The sequence below is a fragment of the Hippopotamus amphibius genome, chromosome 11 (genome assembly GCF_030028045.1).
Source record: "Hippopotamus amphibius kiboko isolate mHipAmp2 chromosome 11, mHipAmp2.hap2, whole genome shotgun sequence".
NCBI classification, from domain to species: domain Eukaryota; kingdom Metazoa; phylum Chordata; class Mammalia; order Artiodactyla; family Hippopotamidae; genus Hippopotamus; species Hippopotamus amphibius.
Window position 1 is genome coordinate 34,848,286 of NC_080196.1, and position 21,459 is coordinate 34,869,744.

At 42.1% G+C, this 21,459-nt stretch overlaps 1 protein-coding gene across 1 annotated transcript; it reads left to right on the top strand.

Annotated features, from left to right (window-relative positions):
* Positions 1-2,268: 2,268 nt before the first annotated feature.
* Positions 2,269-3,816, top strand: TBCC (tubulin folding cofactor C). The gene is given in 3 exon segments (XM_057698038.1): positions 2,269-2,338; positions 2,341-2,472; positions 2,475-3,816. Coding segments are annotated over 3 exon segments (1,347 nt in total). The 3' UTR covers positions 3,620-3,816.
* The last annotated feature ends 17,643 nt before the right edge of the window (positions 3,817-21,459 follow it).

Sequence of the window (21,459 nt, forward strand, 5' to 3'; positions counted from 1 at the left end):
GTCTACAAGAGAGCAGTACTTTGATTCACAAGCTCTGTAAAGTATCTTTGAAAGTGGGATCCAGCAGTGGGCTGCCTGCCTTCTGCCATGTTTCCATTGCAATGCATCACCCTCTTTCCTTCCATCAGAACAGGCACGTACCTCTGAGGAGCTGGGATCCATTTCATGGATGCACAGTGAATCAACTGCCCTCAAATGTCAGAAATAAGACACAAATACAGTCCGGCAATGCCTTCCCACTGCTTTTGAAATGTAGCTTTAAACCCATGTCTTGACCACCTACCCTGGCCTGCAGTTGTGCTGGGGGTCTGTCAAGAACTGTCAAGCCAATGCTTCATGATGACAGCACTTCTGACTCCTGTCCATTCTCACTGCAGCATCACATCAACCTTTGAAGGTGCCTCCCACACACTGGGTCTGCAGGGTAACCTGTCCCTTCTTGTCCTTTACTGCCCCCTTCTCATAAAAGTCTGAACTAGCCAAATTAAAATATTCGGAAACTTCCAAAGTCCGCTGGACTCTATACCAAAACCTCTCGTTGGGCGGAAGTAAAGTTCTTGAGAGGGCTTAATGACCTTCCATTCCACTTCTGATAACAGACAACACTACCCCCTACCCATAAGTTCACTATAGCTAATTCAAAATGTTGCCTCACTCCAGCTGCAACTCCCAAGTCCAATAAACCTTGTTTGGCTACAAACTTTCTTAATTTGAGCAGGATAGATTGAAATGCTGAAAAACGTAAGGGAGGCAGGTCAGATTTTTTTCTCCAGCAAAAGTAAATCTTCTCTAAACCTTCCTTGGTTAAATCAACCCTTCAGAAAATAAAGCGGCTATTACATCCCCCCGGACGGCCCAAAGACAAGATAACCAGTTATATTTCATTCACCAGCCTTGGAACCATACCTCACAAAAAACCAAACGCCTCCGTCTATCTTGCCCATGAAACAAAGCAAACAAAAATTTAGCATATATACCACAAGCGCAAGAACAGGATTTTTTCAGCAATCCCGTTTCCATCAGGTGCACGTCTACCCACACAAACACACAATAACCCTCCCCCCGCGTGGAATTTGCCAAACGGTGTGACTTGTGCTGACTTTCAGCGGAGAAACACAGGAATTTACGTTTGGTTTTGGTTTTAAATGGGAAGGAACAGAGTGGGGCGTGAAAAACTGGAATTGAGTCTTAATTCTCTTGTTTCCTCCCATCTGTCTCTGCATCAAAATGCAGGTGTATCAGTGAAATTTCAAGTGACAGTTTCTCGGGCAGTTAAATACCCCGACGGCGGCTGGGAACAGTGGGTGGAGATAAAGGTGAAACCGAAGACTGGAAGGGCGGGTCGGGCCAGAGGCCCCGGCGCTCCCCCAGGCAGCACCGAGCACAGGAGGTCGCCCCGCGCCTGCTGCCGGCCGCGCCCCGCTTCTCGCCTGGCCAGCTGTCCTGGGTTTTGTCAGTGACTGCGCCGGGCGGGCTGCCCACTCACACCTCTGGCTGGTCCCGACTTTAGGCTAGGCTCATTCACTTCCGGTGACAAATCCCTCCCACCACCTCTAGAAATAATGTAACATTTCCCCCAGCGCTTTCCTAAAGACCGCCCGCCCCACAGACAGCCGCTGCTGAGTCCAGGGCTGGGGTCTCACCCTGGCGCGGCCGGCGGCGCCCAGCTGCGCAGGGAGTGACGGCCAAGCGAGGGAGGGCGTGGGAGGAAGAGGAAGGGGGTGTGGAAACTCACCTCCCCCCGCCCTCACCCCCCCGACTGCAGCAATTGGCGAAAAAAAAAATAAGTAATCCATTTTTAGACTCCCCCAGGGCCGCCTGAACTTGGTTGCAGTGTGGACCCCAGTCTCTCCCATCCCGGTGCCCCTCGCCTTCTCCCGCACCCGTAACTGCCTGCAGGAATCCTGGAGCCCCAGGCCACGCGGAACTGCAGCGGCGGAGGCGGGGGGGTGCGGGTAGGATGAGGGTTTAGGGGCAAAGGAATAGGTTGGGCGAAGGGGTGGTGGAAAGGAAAAGAAAAAAAAAACAGAGGCATGCAGAAGGCTGCGGAGCCAGCTGTTTCAGCTGCCGCTTCCTCCGGCGCGGGCCGGGCGGTGTAATATTCCCCCCCTCCATCTTTCTCACCACTACCTGTCCCCCCCACCCACCACAGGCACATATTCCCCCCACCAGTAGCGAATCTCCGGCCTGTAAGGGGGTAGTAGGGAGGAGCTGGGGGGGAGGGGGAGGCCTGCGAGTTTCTAACCTTGTTCTTATAAACAAACCCACATGTGCAGCTGCCGCTGCCGCAACTCACCCCACAATCCCGGATATAAGTCCTGCCCCTTTAAGAGAAAAAAAGCTTCCCCCGCCTGCCTCCCACCCCACCCATCCACAAGGACCTTTGTCTCCCCACCCCCTCTGTCAGTCGGCCCCGCCCCATATTCCCGCCTCCTCCAACTCGGAGGAACCAATGGGGGAAGAAAATAAGGCAGAGTCTGACGTCAGCGTGTCCGGCCAATCACAGGGCGCGTTGGTGGGAGGCCTGGCGGACGGCGCGCCTGGAGGAAGGAAGGCAGGAGAAAGGAAGCGTGAAGTCAAGATGGAGCCTGCTAGTTGCTCCGCCGCTGCTGTGGCGAATGGGGACTTGGGATCCCAGCGGGACCGGAGCCTGGTTCCCGAGCGGCTTCAGAGGCGAGAACACGAGAGGCAATTGGAGGTGGAAAGGCGGAAGCAAAAGCGGCAGAACCAGGAGGTAGAGGAGGAGAAGAGCGAGTTTTTCGCCGCCGCCTTCGCTCGGGAGCGATCGGCTGTGGAAGAGCTTTTGGAAGGCGGGGAGTCGGTGGAGCGGTTGGAGGAGGCAGCCGCTCGGCTGCAGGCACTGCAGAAACTTATCAACGACTCAGTTTTGTTCCTGGCCGCCTACGACTTGCGGCAGGGGCAAGAGGTGCTGGCGCGGCTGCAGGCGGCCCTGGCCAAGCGGCGCCAGGAGCTGCAGCCTAAGAAGCGTTTCGCTTTCAAGACCCGCAGGAAAGATGCGGCTTCAGCCACCAAAGTAGATTCGGCTCCCGGCGTCCCGAGAGCGGAAGGCATCCTAGCCTCCCCGCCGCCCTTGAAGGAGGAGGGAGGCTTCGGCTCCAGCTGGATCTGCGGCTTCTCCAACCTGCAGTCCCAAGTCTTGGAGAAGAGAGCCGAGGAGCTGCACCAGCGGGACGTCCTTTTGACCCAACTGAGTAACTGCACGGTCAAACTGTATGGCAATCCCAACACTCTGCGGCTGACCAAGGCTCGAGGCTGCACGCTGCTCTGCGGCCCGGTGTCCACCTCCGTGTTCCTGGAGGACTGCAGTGACTGCGTGCTGGCCGTAGCCTGCCAGCAGCTCCGTGTGCACACCACAAAAGACACCCGCATCTTCCTGCAGGTGACCAGCAGGGCCATCGTGGAGGACTGCACCGGGATCCAGTTCGCCCCCTACACCTGGAGCTACCCGGGGATCGACAAGGACTTCGAGGGCTCTGGTTTAGACAGGAGCAAAAATAACTGGAGCGACGTTGATGATTTCAACTGGCTGGCCCGGGATGTGGCCTCCCCAAACTGGAATGTTCTTCCTGAAGAAGAGCGAAGGATGCAGTGGGACTAAGCAGTTGTCAGTTTTTTCTTCACTTCTACCAAATACTTCCCTTGTGGGACTGACTCCAGCTAAGGGACCCCAAAGTTTACTTATTGTTGTCTACGTTTTCATTATTTTAACACTTGAGACTGTGATAGGCTCCAACTTTTGATTTCCATTAAATTTGTGGCAGGTCTAGCACTTTAAATAATTTTTGCTATTTTGGTGATGTCCCTGAGCTTTTGTTTAATGGTGATAGTTTGAAGCCATAAGGGAAAAAGAGTGTGGTTGTGTGTTGGCTTTTAATGATTTGTGGTGTTTAAAACTTACTGCATGATAAAGTAGGCCTTCAATAAATATTTTATAAGTGAATTCAGTAGGGCTCTAGTAGGAGCCAGTTAATGTGGAACTGAGGTATCAAACTTGTTCAAACTGCCATTAAGAGCTTTTTTGAATTGCAGATTTGACACATACGTATTTTTCAGCGAGGCAATGGAAAGATTCCTCTTTGGTCTTCAGCCACATGTTAGTTTGGGTTTTTGGCATCCAGCTGGTCATTGACATATTTGGATGCAAAGTTTTGGCATGGACCCCAAAGAGCCTCATGAGTCTTAACCACGTGTAAAGTCAAAATAGTTATAGCTACCATTTTTTTGGTGTGTACTTAAAATGTTATTGACACCATTGTAAGCACCTTACTCATGTAAATTTATTAAGTTCTCAAAATCTTATGAGGTAGGTTCTGTGAATGGTGAGGTTCCTCACCATTTTTCAAGTGAGGAAACGGGTGACTAAGTTGCCCAAAGGCTGCATAGCCCAACTGGTGGACTGGGATTTGAAACCAGGTAGTCTGGCTCCAGAGTCCACCTTCTTAACCACTACTAGATACTTATTTTTGAATAGTGTTAATTGAGTTGGAAAGAAAGCTTCCAAAATGAAAGAGGGCAAATTGCTTTTCTTAAATTCTCAGGCATAATGGCACTACGTGTCTATCCTCATACAGATAGAATTGAGGCAAACATCTGGCTGTCTTAGTTTTCCCTCATTTTGCTGTAATTCTCTACTATTACAAATTTGGCTTTCTGCTCTATATACTACCGCTCATTATTCTTAAATGGAAAACTGTAAGATTTTCAAAAAGCTTTTTTGGGTCTAGTGGCCTTGTAACTGCAGATGTGCTCTTTATTTACCACAAGTATTAAGGTGCTTAAATATCTCAAGTATTTATATAATTAATACTGTATGTTCTCTTTTGCTCCAAAAAAGGATTTAAAGTGGCTTCTAGGATATGTGAAATGTAACAACAGCAACAAAATGACAAGGAGGAACAAGGGGAGAGTGACAAATTGGAGGCAGAAATGAAGCCAATAAAAAATGTAGGCTGCCAAGCTCTATTCCTTAGTTGGAGGTGAATCCAGATTTTTTTCCCCTGAACTATTAGCTAACTTGAAACAGGATCCTAGTCAGTTTCACAATTTGCAACATCCACGAACAAGAGGCAAAATCATTTGCTTGGAGAGTTAATCCTGATGATAAAGAGATACAACATACAATGAAATTCTCAACCATATCTTTACATTAGGAACTTTGACTGGTATCCTAAAGCTGTGCCCCTAGAGACTGATAGTTTAACACAAGTGCACTTAAGAATAAACCAATGCTTGTTTTTTGGGCCTGTGGGATCTTATTTCCCCACCAGATATTGAACCTGGGCCCACCTGCATTGGAAGCACCAAGTCCTAATCACTGGATCACCAGGGAATTCCCAACCTTTTTCTAGGAAAGCTCACAGTTTTATGTGTGTAACATGACCCCACCAGGTATAAGCCATCCAACTGGCTCCCTCTGAAGTCTCTAGATATTTGAAAGAATTCCCTCTTTGCTGGTCTTCCTTACTAGAGGCATATCTCTTCTTGCCCAAAGCTTTCTCCTCTTCCAGCTGTGCCCATCTCCACCAACCCCCTATGGCTCTCACTCCTTTCCACTGGCCTTTTTCTTTTAAGACCAGATCCTGAGATCCTCCACCCTACATGTCACTGAATGATGTTCCACCTCCTTCCCTGTGTGGCAGGCATCTTAAAAGAATAGCTGTGTCCAAATACACCTACGTCCTACCTCCTTTTTTTTTTTTGGCTGCTTGGGTTGCTGCTTGCGGGCTTTCTCTTTAGTTGTGGTGCATGGGTTTCTCGTTGCGGTGGCTTCTCCTGTTGCGGAGCACAGGCTGTAGGCTTGTGGACTTAAGTAGTTGTGGTACTCAGGCTCAGTAGTTGCAGCTCATGAGCTCTAGAGCACAGGCTCAGTAGTTGTGGTGCATGGGCTTAGCTGCCCCATGGCATGTGGGATCTTCCCAGACCAGGGATCAAACCCATGTCCCCTGCATTGGCAGATGGATTCTTAGCCACTGTGACACTAGGGAAGCCCTAGACAATTTGTAACTTAAATAAGCGATGCCCAAAGAGATGAGTGATGCCCAAAGAGATTAGTGATGCCCAAATCATGTCAGTTCCATCCCCGGAAGTTCTTGCATATTCATCCTGTCCTCTCAAGTCTTTCTGCCATTTCAGGAAGACAGAGCCTATATGTTTTCCGTACACTTAAACTGAGAAGGTTTTTTCCATTTTTTTTTTAACAAAGGCAACAACAAAACAAAACAAATCTACATTAAAATCACACCCCTGAATTAAAAGCAACGACAAAGTCACTTTAGTAAGTTTTTATTAAGCAAATCTAATGACAGTGGTCATTGCAATGAGGGCATATTCACCAATAAGAGTAATGACCATATATTTTCATTAAGATCAACTCTGGAAAAGCAATAAAATTGCATATTAGTCAAGCAATCAGTTTATTAAACTTCATTTATGATCAGTTATATTAAATATAACTTACTACAGTATTACATGAGTATTGTATAATTATAAAAGTGTCACTCCAGAGTCTGAACTGCAGAGGAACAGAAGAAATGGGCAACTTATATGTTTTAATGAAGTTCTGATTGCAATGCAAGAGTCATTATTTAACAAAAAACAATTTAGTTTTAATTGTGTTAATCAGGCAAAAATGAACAAAACCAGCAAGATGTAAAGATTCAACTTTCTATGGCTAATGTTACATGGTAATACGTTTTATAAACAATGGCAATTACTGTAGTACCATAGAAATTGGACAGCTAAATTACATTTAATTCAAAAGTTTCATCACCAAGTCAAAAACTTAATCACACTATTTGACTATTTTCTTCTCCTGTAAAGAAAATAAGTTGGCCATTGTAATTAGATGAAGAGGAACTTCCCTGGTGGTGCAGTGGTTAAGAATCCACCTGCCAATTTAGGGGACACAGGTTCCATCCCTGGTCCAGGAAGATCCCACACACCACGGAGCAACTAAGCCATGAGCCACAACTACTGAGCCCTTGTGCCACAACTACTGAGCCCATTACCACAACTACTGAAGTCCGTGTGCCTAGAGCCCATGCTCTGCAACAAAAGAAACCACCTCACTGAGAAGCCTGTGCACTGCAACGAAAAGTAGTCCCTGCTCTCCACAACTAGAGAAAGCCTGTGCACAGCAGTGAAGACCCAATGCAAAAGAAACCCTGAGAGCTCCGATAGAAGAGTGCCCTATTATTATCAATATAACCCCTTCTGGTTCGAAGGGACCTTAAGTAAGGCTTCTATTTTAACCACCAATCCAGGGTTGAATTCCCTGGATGACAACACTGCCCACTACCTACTCAGATCAGCAGTAGTCACAGAAGGAAGTAGTTACTATTCAAAGGCCTACCTTCCAAATATACAGATACTGTACACTCTGAACTTTAAGAACTGACAAGACCAAGCAAAAATTTCAAGGCCATTTACTCACTGGTAACCAAGCTCAGCATTCTGCGCAGGCATTTAACTACTTTATTATATTTAAAAAAAAAAAATTTTAGTTGAATACCTTTCTGTTGTGTTTATTTCACCAAGAAAGCTATACATAAACTAATTTTTAGAACTGATAACAAGGTAGACATTTGATTCTGAGATGACAGTGCAATGGATTTTCAAAGCAAAATTCATGTATAGGTACAAAAAGATTAAAACAAAATCTCGCTCCTTCCTTTGATCCCAGTGATTCAGTTTTCTTCAGAGAGCAACCACCCTTTATCTGTTTCCTTTGTATTCTTTTGGTCTATGCGTTTACAAACTTATGTGTAATATACTTTTCTATCCTCCCACCCCAGTAGAAGCACACTATCTACACAACTTGGGCACCTTGCCTTTGTCCTTAATATTATATTGGTGATCCTCCCATTTAAGCATGTAGTCATCTCATTTTCTTTAACTGCTGCATAGTGTTCTGTTGCATGGAATGTGCCATCCTTATTTCACCAGTCTCTAACTGATGACCATTTAGGTGGTTTCCAATCTTTAGCCAGTAGAAAAATTCTACAATGCATACCCCTATACATAAATTATTTAGTGTGTGTGCTATGGGTACTTGGGGGGAGATTAAGTACCTAGAATTGGGGCTGCTGGATCAATGGTTATGAAGATTTATTATGTTGAAAGATATTATCAAACTGCCTTCTCAGGAGGTTTATCAATTTAGACACTCACTAGCAATGACTGAGAGTGCTATTCCTTCACATCCTTATCGACATGTGCTATCAAATTTTTGGATCTTTGTCAATCTGAGAGTTACAAAATGTTATCTTCCTGTAACAGTAATTGTCCCCTAACTTGTCTCCCCAACTCCAATTTCTAAACCATTCTGCATGCAGCTACTAAATTAGTTTTCTTAAAGCATGTCACTCCTAGTCTAAAACCTTTTGAGATGCCCATAGCCTGCTGGACTCCCTGGCCTGGAAGACAAGTCCCTCCACCACCTGCTTTTGGCCTACTGTTCGTACATGATGTTTTACTGTTTCATCACACATACTTCATGCTCCAACTAGTCTGAACTAACACCCATTAATCAAACACACTGTATCAGTGAGAGACCTGGCAGGAAACAGATGGCACACTTAAAATAGATAATTTGAGAAAAGTCTAACACAGGAGCTATTTACAAAGCTGTGGGCAGAGTTTAGGAAAAGTAATGAGTGCAATACCTGTTATCACTCCTAGGGCTGAAGGGACAAAACTGTTACCTGAATCCGAAAGAGAGCTGACTGGCAAGAGCTGTGGCCTTCAGTAGAGGGATGCAGTCAATTCATTGTGACCTGTGGGCAGGAGAGCAACACGAATTTCAAAACTCTCTTCGATGGTGCCTTCCATTGGCTGAACCCAATTAAAATTTTAGGGCAAGGAAGTCTGTTGATGCAGTCCATATGGGCCAGCTCCCAGGACACAGAGCTCCAGGGTGGAGAAAAGTGAAGAATAGATTTGGAGGAACAAATGGAAGATATTTGGTGCAAACACCTCTGTCATACTCTCTGGCCTTTTCTCAAGCAGTTTCCACACAGCTTGAGTCCATGTGCACTTGCCAAAATTTTGCACAAGTCAATTGTCACCTCCTCTGGGAAGTCTTCTGAGATTTCCCTCAGTCTCTTTGAGAACGAAGCATGACATTTTGAGACAATAAGAGCAAGACAGAAAACTGAGCCAATTTCTGAGGCCAAGTGGTTGCATTCTCCAGTAGGGACAATTTTCGAGGAAAAGAAAAAGATTTGAAGAAAGTGAGAAGTGTAGGCCAATTCAGTTGACATGCAATGTGATGGCAGAACTTTAGAAGGCCTGGCAGCATGATTAGATACAGAGAATCCGATGCCTTTGAGTCAAGCAATAATTTCAGCAGTCATTGTCTTCATTTATTTATTATTAATCCTTTTATTCAAAACATTTTTTAAATTATTTATTTATTTTTGGCTCTATTGGGTCTTCATTGCTGCCTGTGGGCTTTCTCTAGTTGTGGCACACGGGCTCAGTAATTGTGGCTCATGGACTCTAGAGCACAGGCTCAGTAGTTGTGGCACATGGGCTTAGTTGCTCCGTGGCATGTGGGATCTTCCTGGGCCAGGGATGGAACCTGTGTCCTCTGCATTGACAGGCGGATTCTTAACCACTGTGCCACGTGGGAAGTCCCAGCAGTCACTGTCTTTAAAGAAATTTTAAAAAAGATAAGACATCAAAGGAAAAACTTCACAGAAAGACCAAAGAATGATCTCTACAGAAAAAGAACAAGGGAAGCTTCCAATGCCAATACAAAAGTACCAAGACTTACACAAAAGTTAGCTGTAATCGTAGAGAAGGAATGGAAGAGGGAGGAGAGGGCGAGGGGCATTAACACACATCTCATTGCTAATGGAAATTTCCAAGAAAGATGCCTGGAACGTTGAAAGATTTTTAAGGTCCTTGAGCAATGAGAAGGCTTATGGACATTCACCAAGAACATTTCATTGAAGCTGTGGTTTAAGAAACATTAGCAAACCCAGCTTGTGCACAAAACTTCCTCAAAAAGAACATCAACTTGGCTTTTCGACCTTGTTCATACTTAGTTTCTTTGTTGTAGATTCGTATTTTATTTTCATTTCTTTTCATCTTCAATTTTGGCATTTTTATGGTAGGAAACGTGTTTCTTGCACTGGAAATATGGGTGAGACCTGAAATAGCTTGACTTGTGACTGACGGTAAGGAACCAATTAACTTGTTCAGTCCAGTAGCTCCTACTGACTGGGATGTCCCCAGGGGGCTTAATAAAAACTGCTGCTTGTGGCTCATAGATACAGAGAACAAACCAGTGGTTACCAGTGGAGAAAGGGAAGTGGGGAGGGGATTAAGAGGTACAAACAATTAGGTATAAAATAAGGTATAAGGATATATTGTACAAGATGAGGAAAGTAGCAAAAAATTTAAAAATAACTGTAAATGGAGTATAACCTTTAAAAAATAAACAAATAAAAAGTGCTGCTTCTGATTTCTCTTATCAGAAAATTTCTCCTAAGAGCACTTCCTATTATTTTAAGTAATAACAGGGTAACAGAGGGGGCCGCCATATTTCTTGGACTTTTCATTGTGTCCCAATAGATTTTCAACTGCTAGTATTTGGTCCCTAGGGTTCTGGTCCCCAGAGGTGTTTGAAGCCATGTTGCTGTTCTTGTGTGGGAGGCCAGAAGAGCTAGAGAATTGCTCCCTGGGAGCAATTAAATGATGGTCAGGAGTCGGTAAATGGGATAACTTTGAGGTGGGTGAAATCCCAGGAGATTTCCTCGAGGTGGAAGCTGGCTTAATAGCACGTGCTTTATTGGCCACCTTCCTTCCTGTATCACTTCCTCACCTCCCTACTGGTGTTACCTGAACTTTGCCGTGGTCTTTCATATATGGCTTTTATTACATCGAGGTAGCTTCCTTCTATTCTTAGTTTGCTGAGTGTTTTTATCAAGATCATAATACATTTAATCAGAGCTTCAGAAATAAAGAGCTGTACTGTCCAATACAGTAGCCACTAGCAGCATGTAACTACGGAGTACTTGAAATAGACTAGTCCCAATTGAGATGTGCTGTGAGTGTAAAACACACAGCAGCTTTTAAAAACTGCATATGAAAAAAGTAAAATAACTTACTAATATATTTTATTGATAACATGTTGAAATGATAGCATTTTGAATGTTATGTTACATTAAATATATTAAAATTAATACTACATGTTTCTTTTTACTTTAAAAAATGTGGCTTCTAGAGCATCTGAAATGTGCCTTGCATTATATTTCCACTGAATGATGTTGCTCTACAGCAGAGGTTGGCAAACTACGGCCAGTGGGTGAAACCTGGTCTTTTTTTTTTTTTTTTAATTTTTATTATTTTTTTATTGGCTGTGTTCGGTCTTCATTGCTACACACAGGCTTTCTCTAGTTGCGGTGAGCAGGGGCTACTCTTTATTGTGGTGTGTGGGCTCCTCGTTGTGGCAGCTTCTCTTGTTGCAAAGCACAGGCTCTAGGCACATGGGCTTCAGTAGTTGCAGAACATGGGCTCAATAGTTGTGGCTCATGGGCGCTAGAGCACAGGCTCAGTAGTTGTGGCACACAGGCTTAGTTGCTCCACGGCATGTGACATCTTCCTGGGGCAGGGCTCGAACCCGTGTCCCCTGCATTGGCAGGCAGATTCTTAACCACTGCACCACCTAGGAAGTCCCTGTCATCTGTTTTTGTAAATAAAGTTTTATTGGAATAGAACCATGCTTGTTAGTTTACATATTGACTGTGGCTGCTTTCATACTACAATGGCAGAGTTGAGTAGTTGTAATAGACACTGTAGGATCCTCAAAGCCTAAAGTATTTACCATCCGGCCCTTTACAGAAAAGATTTGCCAACCATAGAAAAAGTGACTCTCACCTGACAGTATTTTTACCCCTCTGGGAATATCTGGCAGTGAATGGAGACATTTTTGGTTTTCACAATTAGGGGCTGGTGGTAGATGCTACTGGCAAGTAGTGGGTAGAAGTCAGGGATGCTGCTAAACATCCCACAATGCACCAGCCAGCTCCCCATAACAAAGAATTTTCTGGTCCAATAGAAAAACTGGTTTACCTACAAAGAAGTGACAATTAGACTGACAGTAATGGAAGCTATAAAATAGAGACTTCCTTGGTGGCGCAGTGGTTAAGAATCCTCCTGCCGATGAAGGGGACACAGGTTCGATCCCTAGTTTGGGAAGAGCCCACATGCCATGGAGCAACTAAGCCCATGTGCCAAAACTACTAAGCCTGCGTTCAAGAGCCCGTGAGCCACAATTACTGAACCCATGTGCTGCAACTACTGAGGCCTGTGTGCCTAGAGCCCGTGCTCTGTGACAAGAGAAATACCTCACTGAGAAGCCCATGCAGTGCAATGAAGAGTAGCCTCCGCCCGCCACAATTAGAGAAAGCCTTTGCTCAGCAACGAAGACCCGACACAGCCAAAATAAATAAACAAAATTTAAAACTAGTGTGATAGTAGTTTCATCATTCTGAGAAATAACAGCAGTTAACCTAGAATTGTGTACCTTAAAAAAACTAACTTTCAAAAACTAGGAAGAAATAAAGATATTTTCAGACATTAATAAGACTATACCAGCTTTACACTAATAGAATCTTACCAAAGGAAATTCTAAAGGATGTACTTCAAGAAGAAGGAAAATGATCCTTAGAAGTCAAGAGACGCAGGAAGGAATAGTGAGCAAGGACATTAATAAATATGTGATACATCTAAGCAAACATTGGCTGCAGGCAAAAATGATGATATATAATTTTGATGGGTCTAAGAAAATAACATAGAACTAAAATACTGATAAGTATAGCATATAAATCTGGAAGAGGTGATTGGAATTAAAATCTTCTAAGATCACTGTATTATCCTAAAGGAAGGAAAATATACTTATTAAGTTTAGACTTCATTAAAGATACATGAAAAAATTTTGAGGATAACTATTTAAAATATAGTAATAGGGCTTCCCTGGTGGCACGGTGGTTAAGAATCTGCCTGCCAATGCAGGGGATATGGGTTCAGTCCTTGCCCCAGGAAGACACCACATGCCGTGGAGCAACTAAGCCTGTGCGCCACAACTACTGAGTCTGCGCTCTAGAGCAGGTGAGCCACAACTATTGAGCCCGTGTGCCACAACTACTGAAGCCCACGCACCTAGAGCCCGTGCTCCACAACAAGAGGTGCCACCGCAATGAGGAGCCTGCACACCGCAATGAAGAGTAGTCCCCGCTCGCCGCAACTAGAGAAAGCCCGTGTACAGCAATGAAGACCCAATGCAGCCAATAAATTAAAAAATAAATAAATAAATTTATAAAAAATATAGTAATAAAGTGTATAACTTGTAACTGGTAGAAAGGGAAAAGTTAAACGAGGAAGAATACCTTAATCAATCCTAAAGAAGTCAAAATAAAGGGAAGAAGACAAAAGAGAAGCATAGGAAAAGTTGGACAAAGAGATAACACTAAATAAGTTGGTAGAAATAAATCCAAATACATCAGTAATCACAGGAAATGAAAACAGACTAAAGCTTCCACTTAAAACACAGATTGTCAATCTGCATTTTAAAAATCAGGTATATACTGTTTTCAAGGGATAGATTTAAACATATGGATTGATAAATGCTGAAAGTGAAAGGCTAAAAATTATCAGGCAAATACTTTTAAAGAAAACTGGCACAGATATATTATCAGACAAAACAGACTTTAAAGAAAAACATTACTAGGGATAAAATAAAAGGTCCCTATAAGACGAAAAAGGCTCAATTCACAGGAAGATATAATGGTCTAAACTTGTATGCCCCTATTACAGAGCTTCAAAATATATAAAACAGAATTTGGCAAAATAACAAAGAGAAAACAACAAATTCATTGTCAACTGGGAGGATTTTAACCCTCTTCTCTCAGTAGTTCACAGATCAAGTAGACAAAATTCAATTGCAACATGAAAGATTTAAACAACGTTAACACATTTTAACAAGAGCATTGCATCCAATTATTATATGACACAGTCTTTTCAAACACATGTGGAATATTAGTTGGCCACAAACAAGGCCATAAAGCAAATCTCAAAATTTTTTTCTTTTGTTGTATTATTACATTCTTTTATTACAATGCAACTAAGTTAGAAATCAATTTTTTTAAAAAGAGAAAGTTTGAAAATTATAAGGATTTAAAAGGATGTAACAGAACTTATTCTGTGCATATTATATGATCATAAGCATAAAACTCCAAAATAATATATAGAGCAATTATTAGTGCTAATAAGAGCATTATATTTTTATATATCAGCAATAAACATTCAAGATATTCTTGATAAAAAAGGAAAAGGGGTGTGTGTGTTCATGTGTGTTGCCTAACCGAATATGAAGACCTTTTTTTTGGGGGGGGGGGGCCACTCCTTGAGGCTTGTGGGATCTCAGTTCCCCAACCAGGGATCGAATCCCAGCCCACAACAGTGAAAGCCCATAATCCTAACCACTAGGCCACCAGGGAACTCACAAGACTTATTTAATTAGAGCAGAATGATGATGACATAGGAATACACAAAGTGACTAATGGACTAGAATAGAGAACTCAAAAATAGATCCATGCATGTATGGAAAACTGATTCACGACTGGGCAGTGCAGACTATTGGGAAAAGGAGAGATTATTCAATGAATGGTGTGCTGAGACAACCAGTTATCCATACGGAAGAAAATTAAATCATATTCCTTCATCACACCATACACATCTACTCTGGATACACTCAAATCTTAGAGAAAGTATAAAACTTTTAGAAGGCAATGGAGGATAGTATCTTTCTTCCTATGTATGGGGCAAGGAATAATTTCTTAAACAAGCACTAGGAAAAGACTGAAAAATTCTACTATGTTAGTAAGCACTTCTGATCTTCAAAAAGATGCCATACAGAAAGTGAAAAGTCAAGTCACAAACTGGGAGAAAATCACTGTAAAACATATAAACGCCAAAGAAATATTACATGGAAAATATAAGGAAGTCAATCAGAAAAATATTAACAACTGAAATGAAAAATGGACAAAAGACAAGAACATACATTTTTGCAGAGGAAACACAAAGGACAAATAAATTTATGACAATGTACACAATCTCATTAGTAACCAGGGAAATGAAAATTAAGACCACAGTCAAAACCAGGAAAACAAAAATTAAGGTCTTGAGTCAACAGTAGTAGCTGGAGAAATTGTGGATGATAAATATTCACTGTGAGTGGGAATAAAAAGTTGGCTTGATCAGTTTAAATAACTACTTGGCATCCCTCCATAAAAGTGAAGATTCATATACCCTACTTCTCAGCAGTTCCTCTCTTACAGCTACACCCCAGAGAAGCTTCTGCTCAGCAGGAGACAGGTACAGAATACTGACAGCAGCTCTGTTCATAAAGACAACACAAGAAATCATTAAAAACTAAACACTAGAAATCACCTCTGTGTCCACCTGCAGGAGAAGGGATCATATGTGTTGTGATCTACATATGCAAATAAACTGAAGCTGCGTGCAGCAACAGGTATGAATCTTAACACGTAATGGGTGAAAAAAAAATCCCTAGAGACTATCTACTCTATGATACAATTTTGTAAATCTCAAAAGCAAGCAAAAATATGTATACATACGGAAACACTACATGATTTTTATATGAAAAGGAAAAGCTAAGTATTCAGAATAATGGCTACATCTTGAGTGGGAGGGAAAGTGTATTAGTCAGCTCAGGATGCAATAACAAAATGCCACAGACTGTGGCTTAAACAACAGACGTTTATTTCCTCGCAGTTCTAGAGGCAGGAAGTCCAAAATCAAGGTAGTGGCTGATTTTGTTTTCTGGTGAGAACTCTCTTCCTGCTTTCTTGCTATGTCCTCACATGTCCTCTTGCTATGTCCCTTCCTGAGAGAGAGCTCTGGTCTCTCCTCTCTACCTCCTTTTTTGTTGGCCATGAGGCTTGCAGGATCTTAGTACCTGGGCCCACAGAAGTGAAAGTGTGGAGTACTAACCGCTGGACTGCCAGGGAATTCACTCTGCTCCTTTTCTTATAAGGACACCAGTCCTATTGGATTGCAGTCCCATCCTTATAACTTCATTTGACTTTAATTACCTCCTTATAGGTCCTATCTCTAAATATTGTCACACTGGGCTTCCATATGAATTTGGAAGGGATTCAGTGAGTCTAGAACAGAGGAGAATGTGATGGGAAGAATCACATATATTGATACAAGTTACTTGTGATATTCAAGTTGGGTGATAAGTATTTCATTTATTATTATGATTTATAACTTATGTTATATATATTCTTTATATCAAAAATTATATTTAAGATTCAATGCACCCTATCAAAATTCCACTGGCATATTTCACAGAAATAGAACAAATAATTCTAAAATTTGTATGGAACCACAAAAGATCCTGAATAGCCAAACAATCTTGAGAAAGAAGTACAAATCTGGAAGTATCACATGCCCTGATTTTAAACTATACTACAAAGCTACAGTAATAAAAACAGTATGGTAATAACACAAACACAGACACACAGATCAATGGAACAGAATTGAGAGCCCAGAAAGAAACCCACATTTATATGGACAATTAATTTACAATAAAGGAGCAAATAACACAATGGGGAAAGGATGGTCTCTTCAATAAATGGTGTTGGGAAAACTGTACAGCCACATGCAAAAGAATGAAACTGGACCCCATCTTCCACCACACACAAAAATTGACTCAAAATGAATTAAAGACTTGCATGTAAGGCCTGAAACCATAAAATTCTCAGGAGGAAAAATAGGCAGTAACCTCATCAACATCTGTCTTAGTGACATTTTTGTGAATCTGACTCCAAAGGCAAGGGAAACAAAAGCAAAAGTAAATACACAGGACTACAACAACTAAAAAGCTCCTGCACAGCAAAGGAAACCATCATCAAAACAAAAAGTTAGGGACTTCCCTGGTGGCACAGTGGTTAAGAATCCGCCTGCCAGTGCAGGGGACACGGGTTTGATCCCTGGTCCAGGAAGATCCCACATGCCATAAAGCAACTAAGCCTGTGCGCCACAACTACTGAGCCTGTGCTCTAGGGGCCTTGAGCCACAACTACTGAGCCTGTGTGTTGCAACTACTGAAGCCCACATGCCTAGAGCCCATGCTCTGCAACAAGAGAAGCCACTGCAATGAGAAGCCCAAGCACTGCACCGCAACGAAGAATAGCCCCCTGCCCTCCGTAACTACAAGTCTGCCCACAGCAACAAAGACCCAATGCAGCCAAAAATAAATAAATAAATTTATAAAACAAACAAACAAACAAACAAACCCGAAAAGTCAACCTACTGAATGAGAGAAGATATTTGCAAATCATATATCTGATAAAGAGTTAATATCTAAAATATATAAAGAACTCACACATCTCAACAACAAAAAAACCCAAACATCCCAATTAAAAATGGGCAGAGGGGGCTTCCTAGGTGGCGCAGTGGTTAAGAATCTGCCTGCCAATGCAGGGGACACAGGTTCGGTCCCTGCTCCAGGAAGATCCCACATGCCACGGAGCAACTAAGCCCGTGTGCCAAAAAAAAAAAAAAAAAAAAAAATGGGCAGAGGATCTGAATAGACAGTTTTCCAAAGAAGAGATACAAATGACCAACAGGCACATGAAAAGATGTTCAACATTACTAATTATTAGGGAAATGCAAATCAAAACCACGAGATAGCACCTCATACCTGTTAGAATGGCTATTATCGAAAAGATGAGAAATAACAAATGTTGGAGAAAAGGGAAGATGTGGAGAAAAGGGAACCCTCATACACTGTTGGTGGGACTATAAATTGGTGCAGCCACTATGAAGAACAGTATGGAGATTCTTCAAAAAAATTAAGAATAGAACCACCATATGACCCAGCTATTCTACTTCTGGGTATTTATCCAAGAACACAAAAACACTAATTTGAAAAGATATATTGCACCCCAATGTTCATTGAAGCTTTATTTACAATAGCCAAGATATGGAAACAACCTAAGTGTCCATCAATGGATGAATGGATAAAGAAGATGTGGTATATATACACAATGGAATACTACTCAGCCATAAAAAAGAATGAAATCCTGACATTTGTGACAGTAAGGATGAACCTTGAAAGCATTATGCCAAGTGAAATGTCAGACAGAGAAAGACAAATACTGTAGTATTTGACTCATATGTGGAATATAGAAAAAAGAGCAAACAAACAAACACAGATACAGAGATCAGATTAGTAGTTAACAGAGAGGAAAGGGGTTGGGTGTAGATGAAATGGGAGAAGGGGGTCAACTGTATGGTGCTGGATGGTAACTACACTTGTAGTGTATAGACCACTTTGTAGTGACCGCTTTGTGGTGTATACAGATGTTGAATTATATGCTGTATTACACTTGAAACACATAAAAATTATATTTAAAGATGAAAACATCAATGAACTACAGCTATGTCTATTAATGTCAGTGAAATTCAAAATAAAATTTTGATGCTGATTGATCACGTTGTACATTTATGATATGTGGGCTTTTTTGTACATACAAAAGATTTAAAAGTAATGTTTGGGGCTTGTTAGGTGGCACAGTGGTTAAGAATTCGCCTGCCAATGCAGGGGACACGGGTTCGATCCCTGCTCCAGGAAGATCCCACATGCCTCAGAGCAACTAAGCCCATGCGCCACAACTATTGAGCCTGAGCTTTAGAGCCCGTGAGCCACAACTATTGAGCTCGTGTGCTGCAACAACTGAAGCCCACACGCCTAGAGCCTGTGCTCCGCAACAAGAAAAGCCACGGCAATGAGGAGCCCGTGCACCACAACGAAGGGTAGCCCCCACTCACCACAACTAAAGAAAGCCCGCACACAGCAAAAAAAAAAAAAGACCCAACACAGCCAATAAAATGAATAAATAAATAAATAAACGTTAAAAAAAAGTAAAAGTAATGTTTGGGTAAAAAAACAAAAGCAAAAAGAACACTTACCATTTAAGTTTATTTATGACAAGTTCAAAATCACACAAAACTAAACAATATATTGTTGAAGCAACATGCATAGGTACTAAAGAAAATCAAAAGAAGGGTCATCACCAAATTCAGGTTACCTCTGGGAGTACAGAAAGAGGGACACTCAGGTTGCTTCACAGTGCTGGTGATATTCTATTTTTCATGCTGGGGGGAAGGAATATAGATGTTCATTTGAGCATTATTCTTTTTTTTATTCATATTAATTTTACTTAGTCAAAGACTGTGTATAATTGGTTCCTTAAGATGACTATTTTCCAAATGCTTACTCTTCTTTGAGATACATAAAAACAAACCTGTTTAGTTACTATTTTCACTTCTCTCTTCTTCCTGCGTTAGTCTAAATTCAGCAATTAAATATTTGTCAAGTGAAATCAAGCGGTGTAATCTCACTCTTCCACTCAGATTGACACCTGTGGGAGGAACACTGCACTCCTCTGCTATCTTGGCGATGTTCACATTTTGGCCGTAAAGCTCAGGGACATTATACCCACAAGCCAGCTCCCGGTTGAGCCTTTGAGTTAGCTGGCTGTCACAGAGGGACACTCAGAGAGATATTTTCTTGCTATTTAACTCTTTCTGAAATATTCTTTCATAAAGTCTTTATGGTCTTGCTTTATTTGTTCTTATCAAACTGGAGTTTGTGTTCATTATGAAGTTTTCAATTTTAAACTGGTTCTCAAGGCCCTGTTTGGTCTTCATTTTGAGGAGTAACCAGGACTATGCCTGAAAGAGGGAGGGCAAAGATTTATGAGAAAATGTTTTTGTTGCTTTGCAGTTCCTTCCTTTATTTAATGAGCATTATTCTTTATGCTCTTTATGTGTAATATATTTAACGAGAAGAAAGAGAGAAAAGAAGGAAGAAAGAGAAAGGAAGGAAGGAAGAAAGAAGGAAAGAGAGTAAGACAAGTCAGGATGACAAGGGAGAGAGGTTAAGAAAACAAGAGTCAGTTTAATTCTTCAAAGAGCCAACCAGTGCCTTATTCTTCCTTGGGTGGGAAGTCCAGAGAGATGATCTCTTGGGTTCCTTTATTTTTTGTTTTAAAAGTATAATTTCATTATTTTCATTCCTTTATTATAATAACATTAATGGAAATTCTAAGGAAGAAAAACTAATCACTCCTAATTCAATTAACCTATTCTATTATCTTTATAATAGATTTGTGGCATCGAGACATACATCCATTTGTCCAGTGGGGAGGTAGCCAGCTTTCCCCATCCTCCACCAGAGATGCATTACTCCTTCCTCTGCAGTCTGCTTTCCTTGGATCGTTCCTCAGCATACCCTGCCTTGCCTCCTACTTGAAAAGTCTGGCCAAGGACATTTCTGATGTGTCTGGTCTTTCTCTTTCGCTTTTCTACATAATTTAACGTCCTCAGAGATTCTAGCCAGAGAAGCGAAATCTCCTTTTTCCATCCACTGAAGTCGTTATATTTTTGGCCACCAGGGGGCATCCACAGACTTGCCGCGGACTCCACCCTGTCCCTCCTCAGGATATACACCTCTGGGTCATTTGAGGAGAAACAGGTCCTTGACTAATTGGTTTATCCCTTTAGAACTATTTTTAACTTTCTGTTTTCTACATCAAATCTTTCTCCTCCTTCCCTCTGCTTGTCTTGTATGCATGCGTGCTCCTAAGAGATTCTCTGCGACAGCTTCACACTCATTCACGTCCCTTTTCTCTTGGGACATTTGTCCTCCGATTTTGTGTATATGAGGTATGAGTCTGGTCATACTTCTGGTTAACTGAACGTCTTCTCTTGGGGGTAGGGGGAACTTCAGAAACTGCAGCACATTCTATTCAATGTCTCCAATGATGAAGAGTTGAAATCCTCTGAAGGTCCAAAGCTCCTTAGAAGCTGAGTCTTGGCTGTTAGAAGAGTGATCATCCTGGGTAATATTGTTTTTGACTCAAAATGTGGTCTGACAATAAAATAACAAGGCTGATTTTCCTATATGGCTTGGCCTCGGAGGTCACTCCCAAATTGGAGTTCAGACTTGGGTCCAGCAATGGATTAAGTGTTTTGTTTTCTGAGGTAGCTACGCTGGAGGGCAAAAAAATCATGTCCCATTGCTTTGTTCTCACACCTCCTTAATGTGTGGGGAAATACTCCTTTGATTTTACTTAGTGATTTGGAGATCTTAAAGAGAAGTGTGTAGGTGGTGAATCTAGTGGAACCAGCACATAAGGGGGAAAAGGAGATTCCATGTTGGAGATGTGACCCTCTTACTGCCTTGAGCTCATGGGCATCTTATTGTAATCATGAAGACTTCCTTGGTATTCGGTGGACATGAATTTGAGGACAAGACTGGTTTGCTCTTAAAACTCCTTGCGCTTATGCACAGGCTGTTCTGAGAAGTGGAATTGCTGGATCATTGGGGATGTGCAT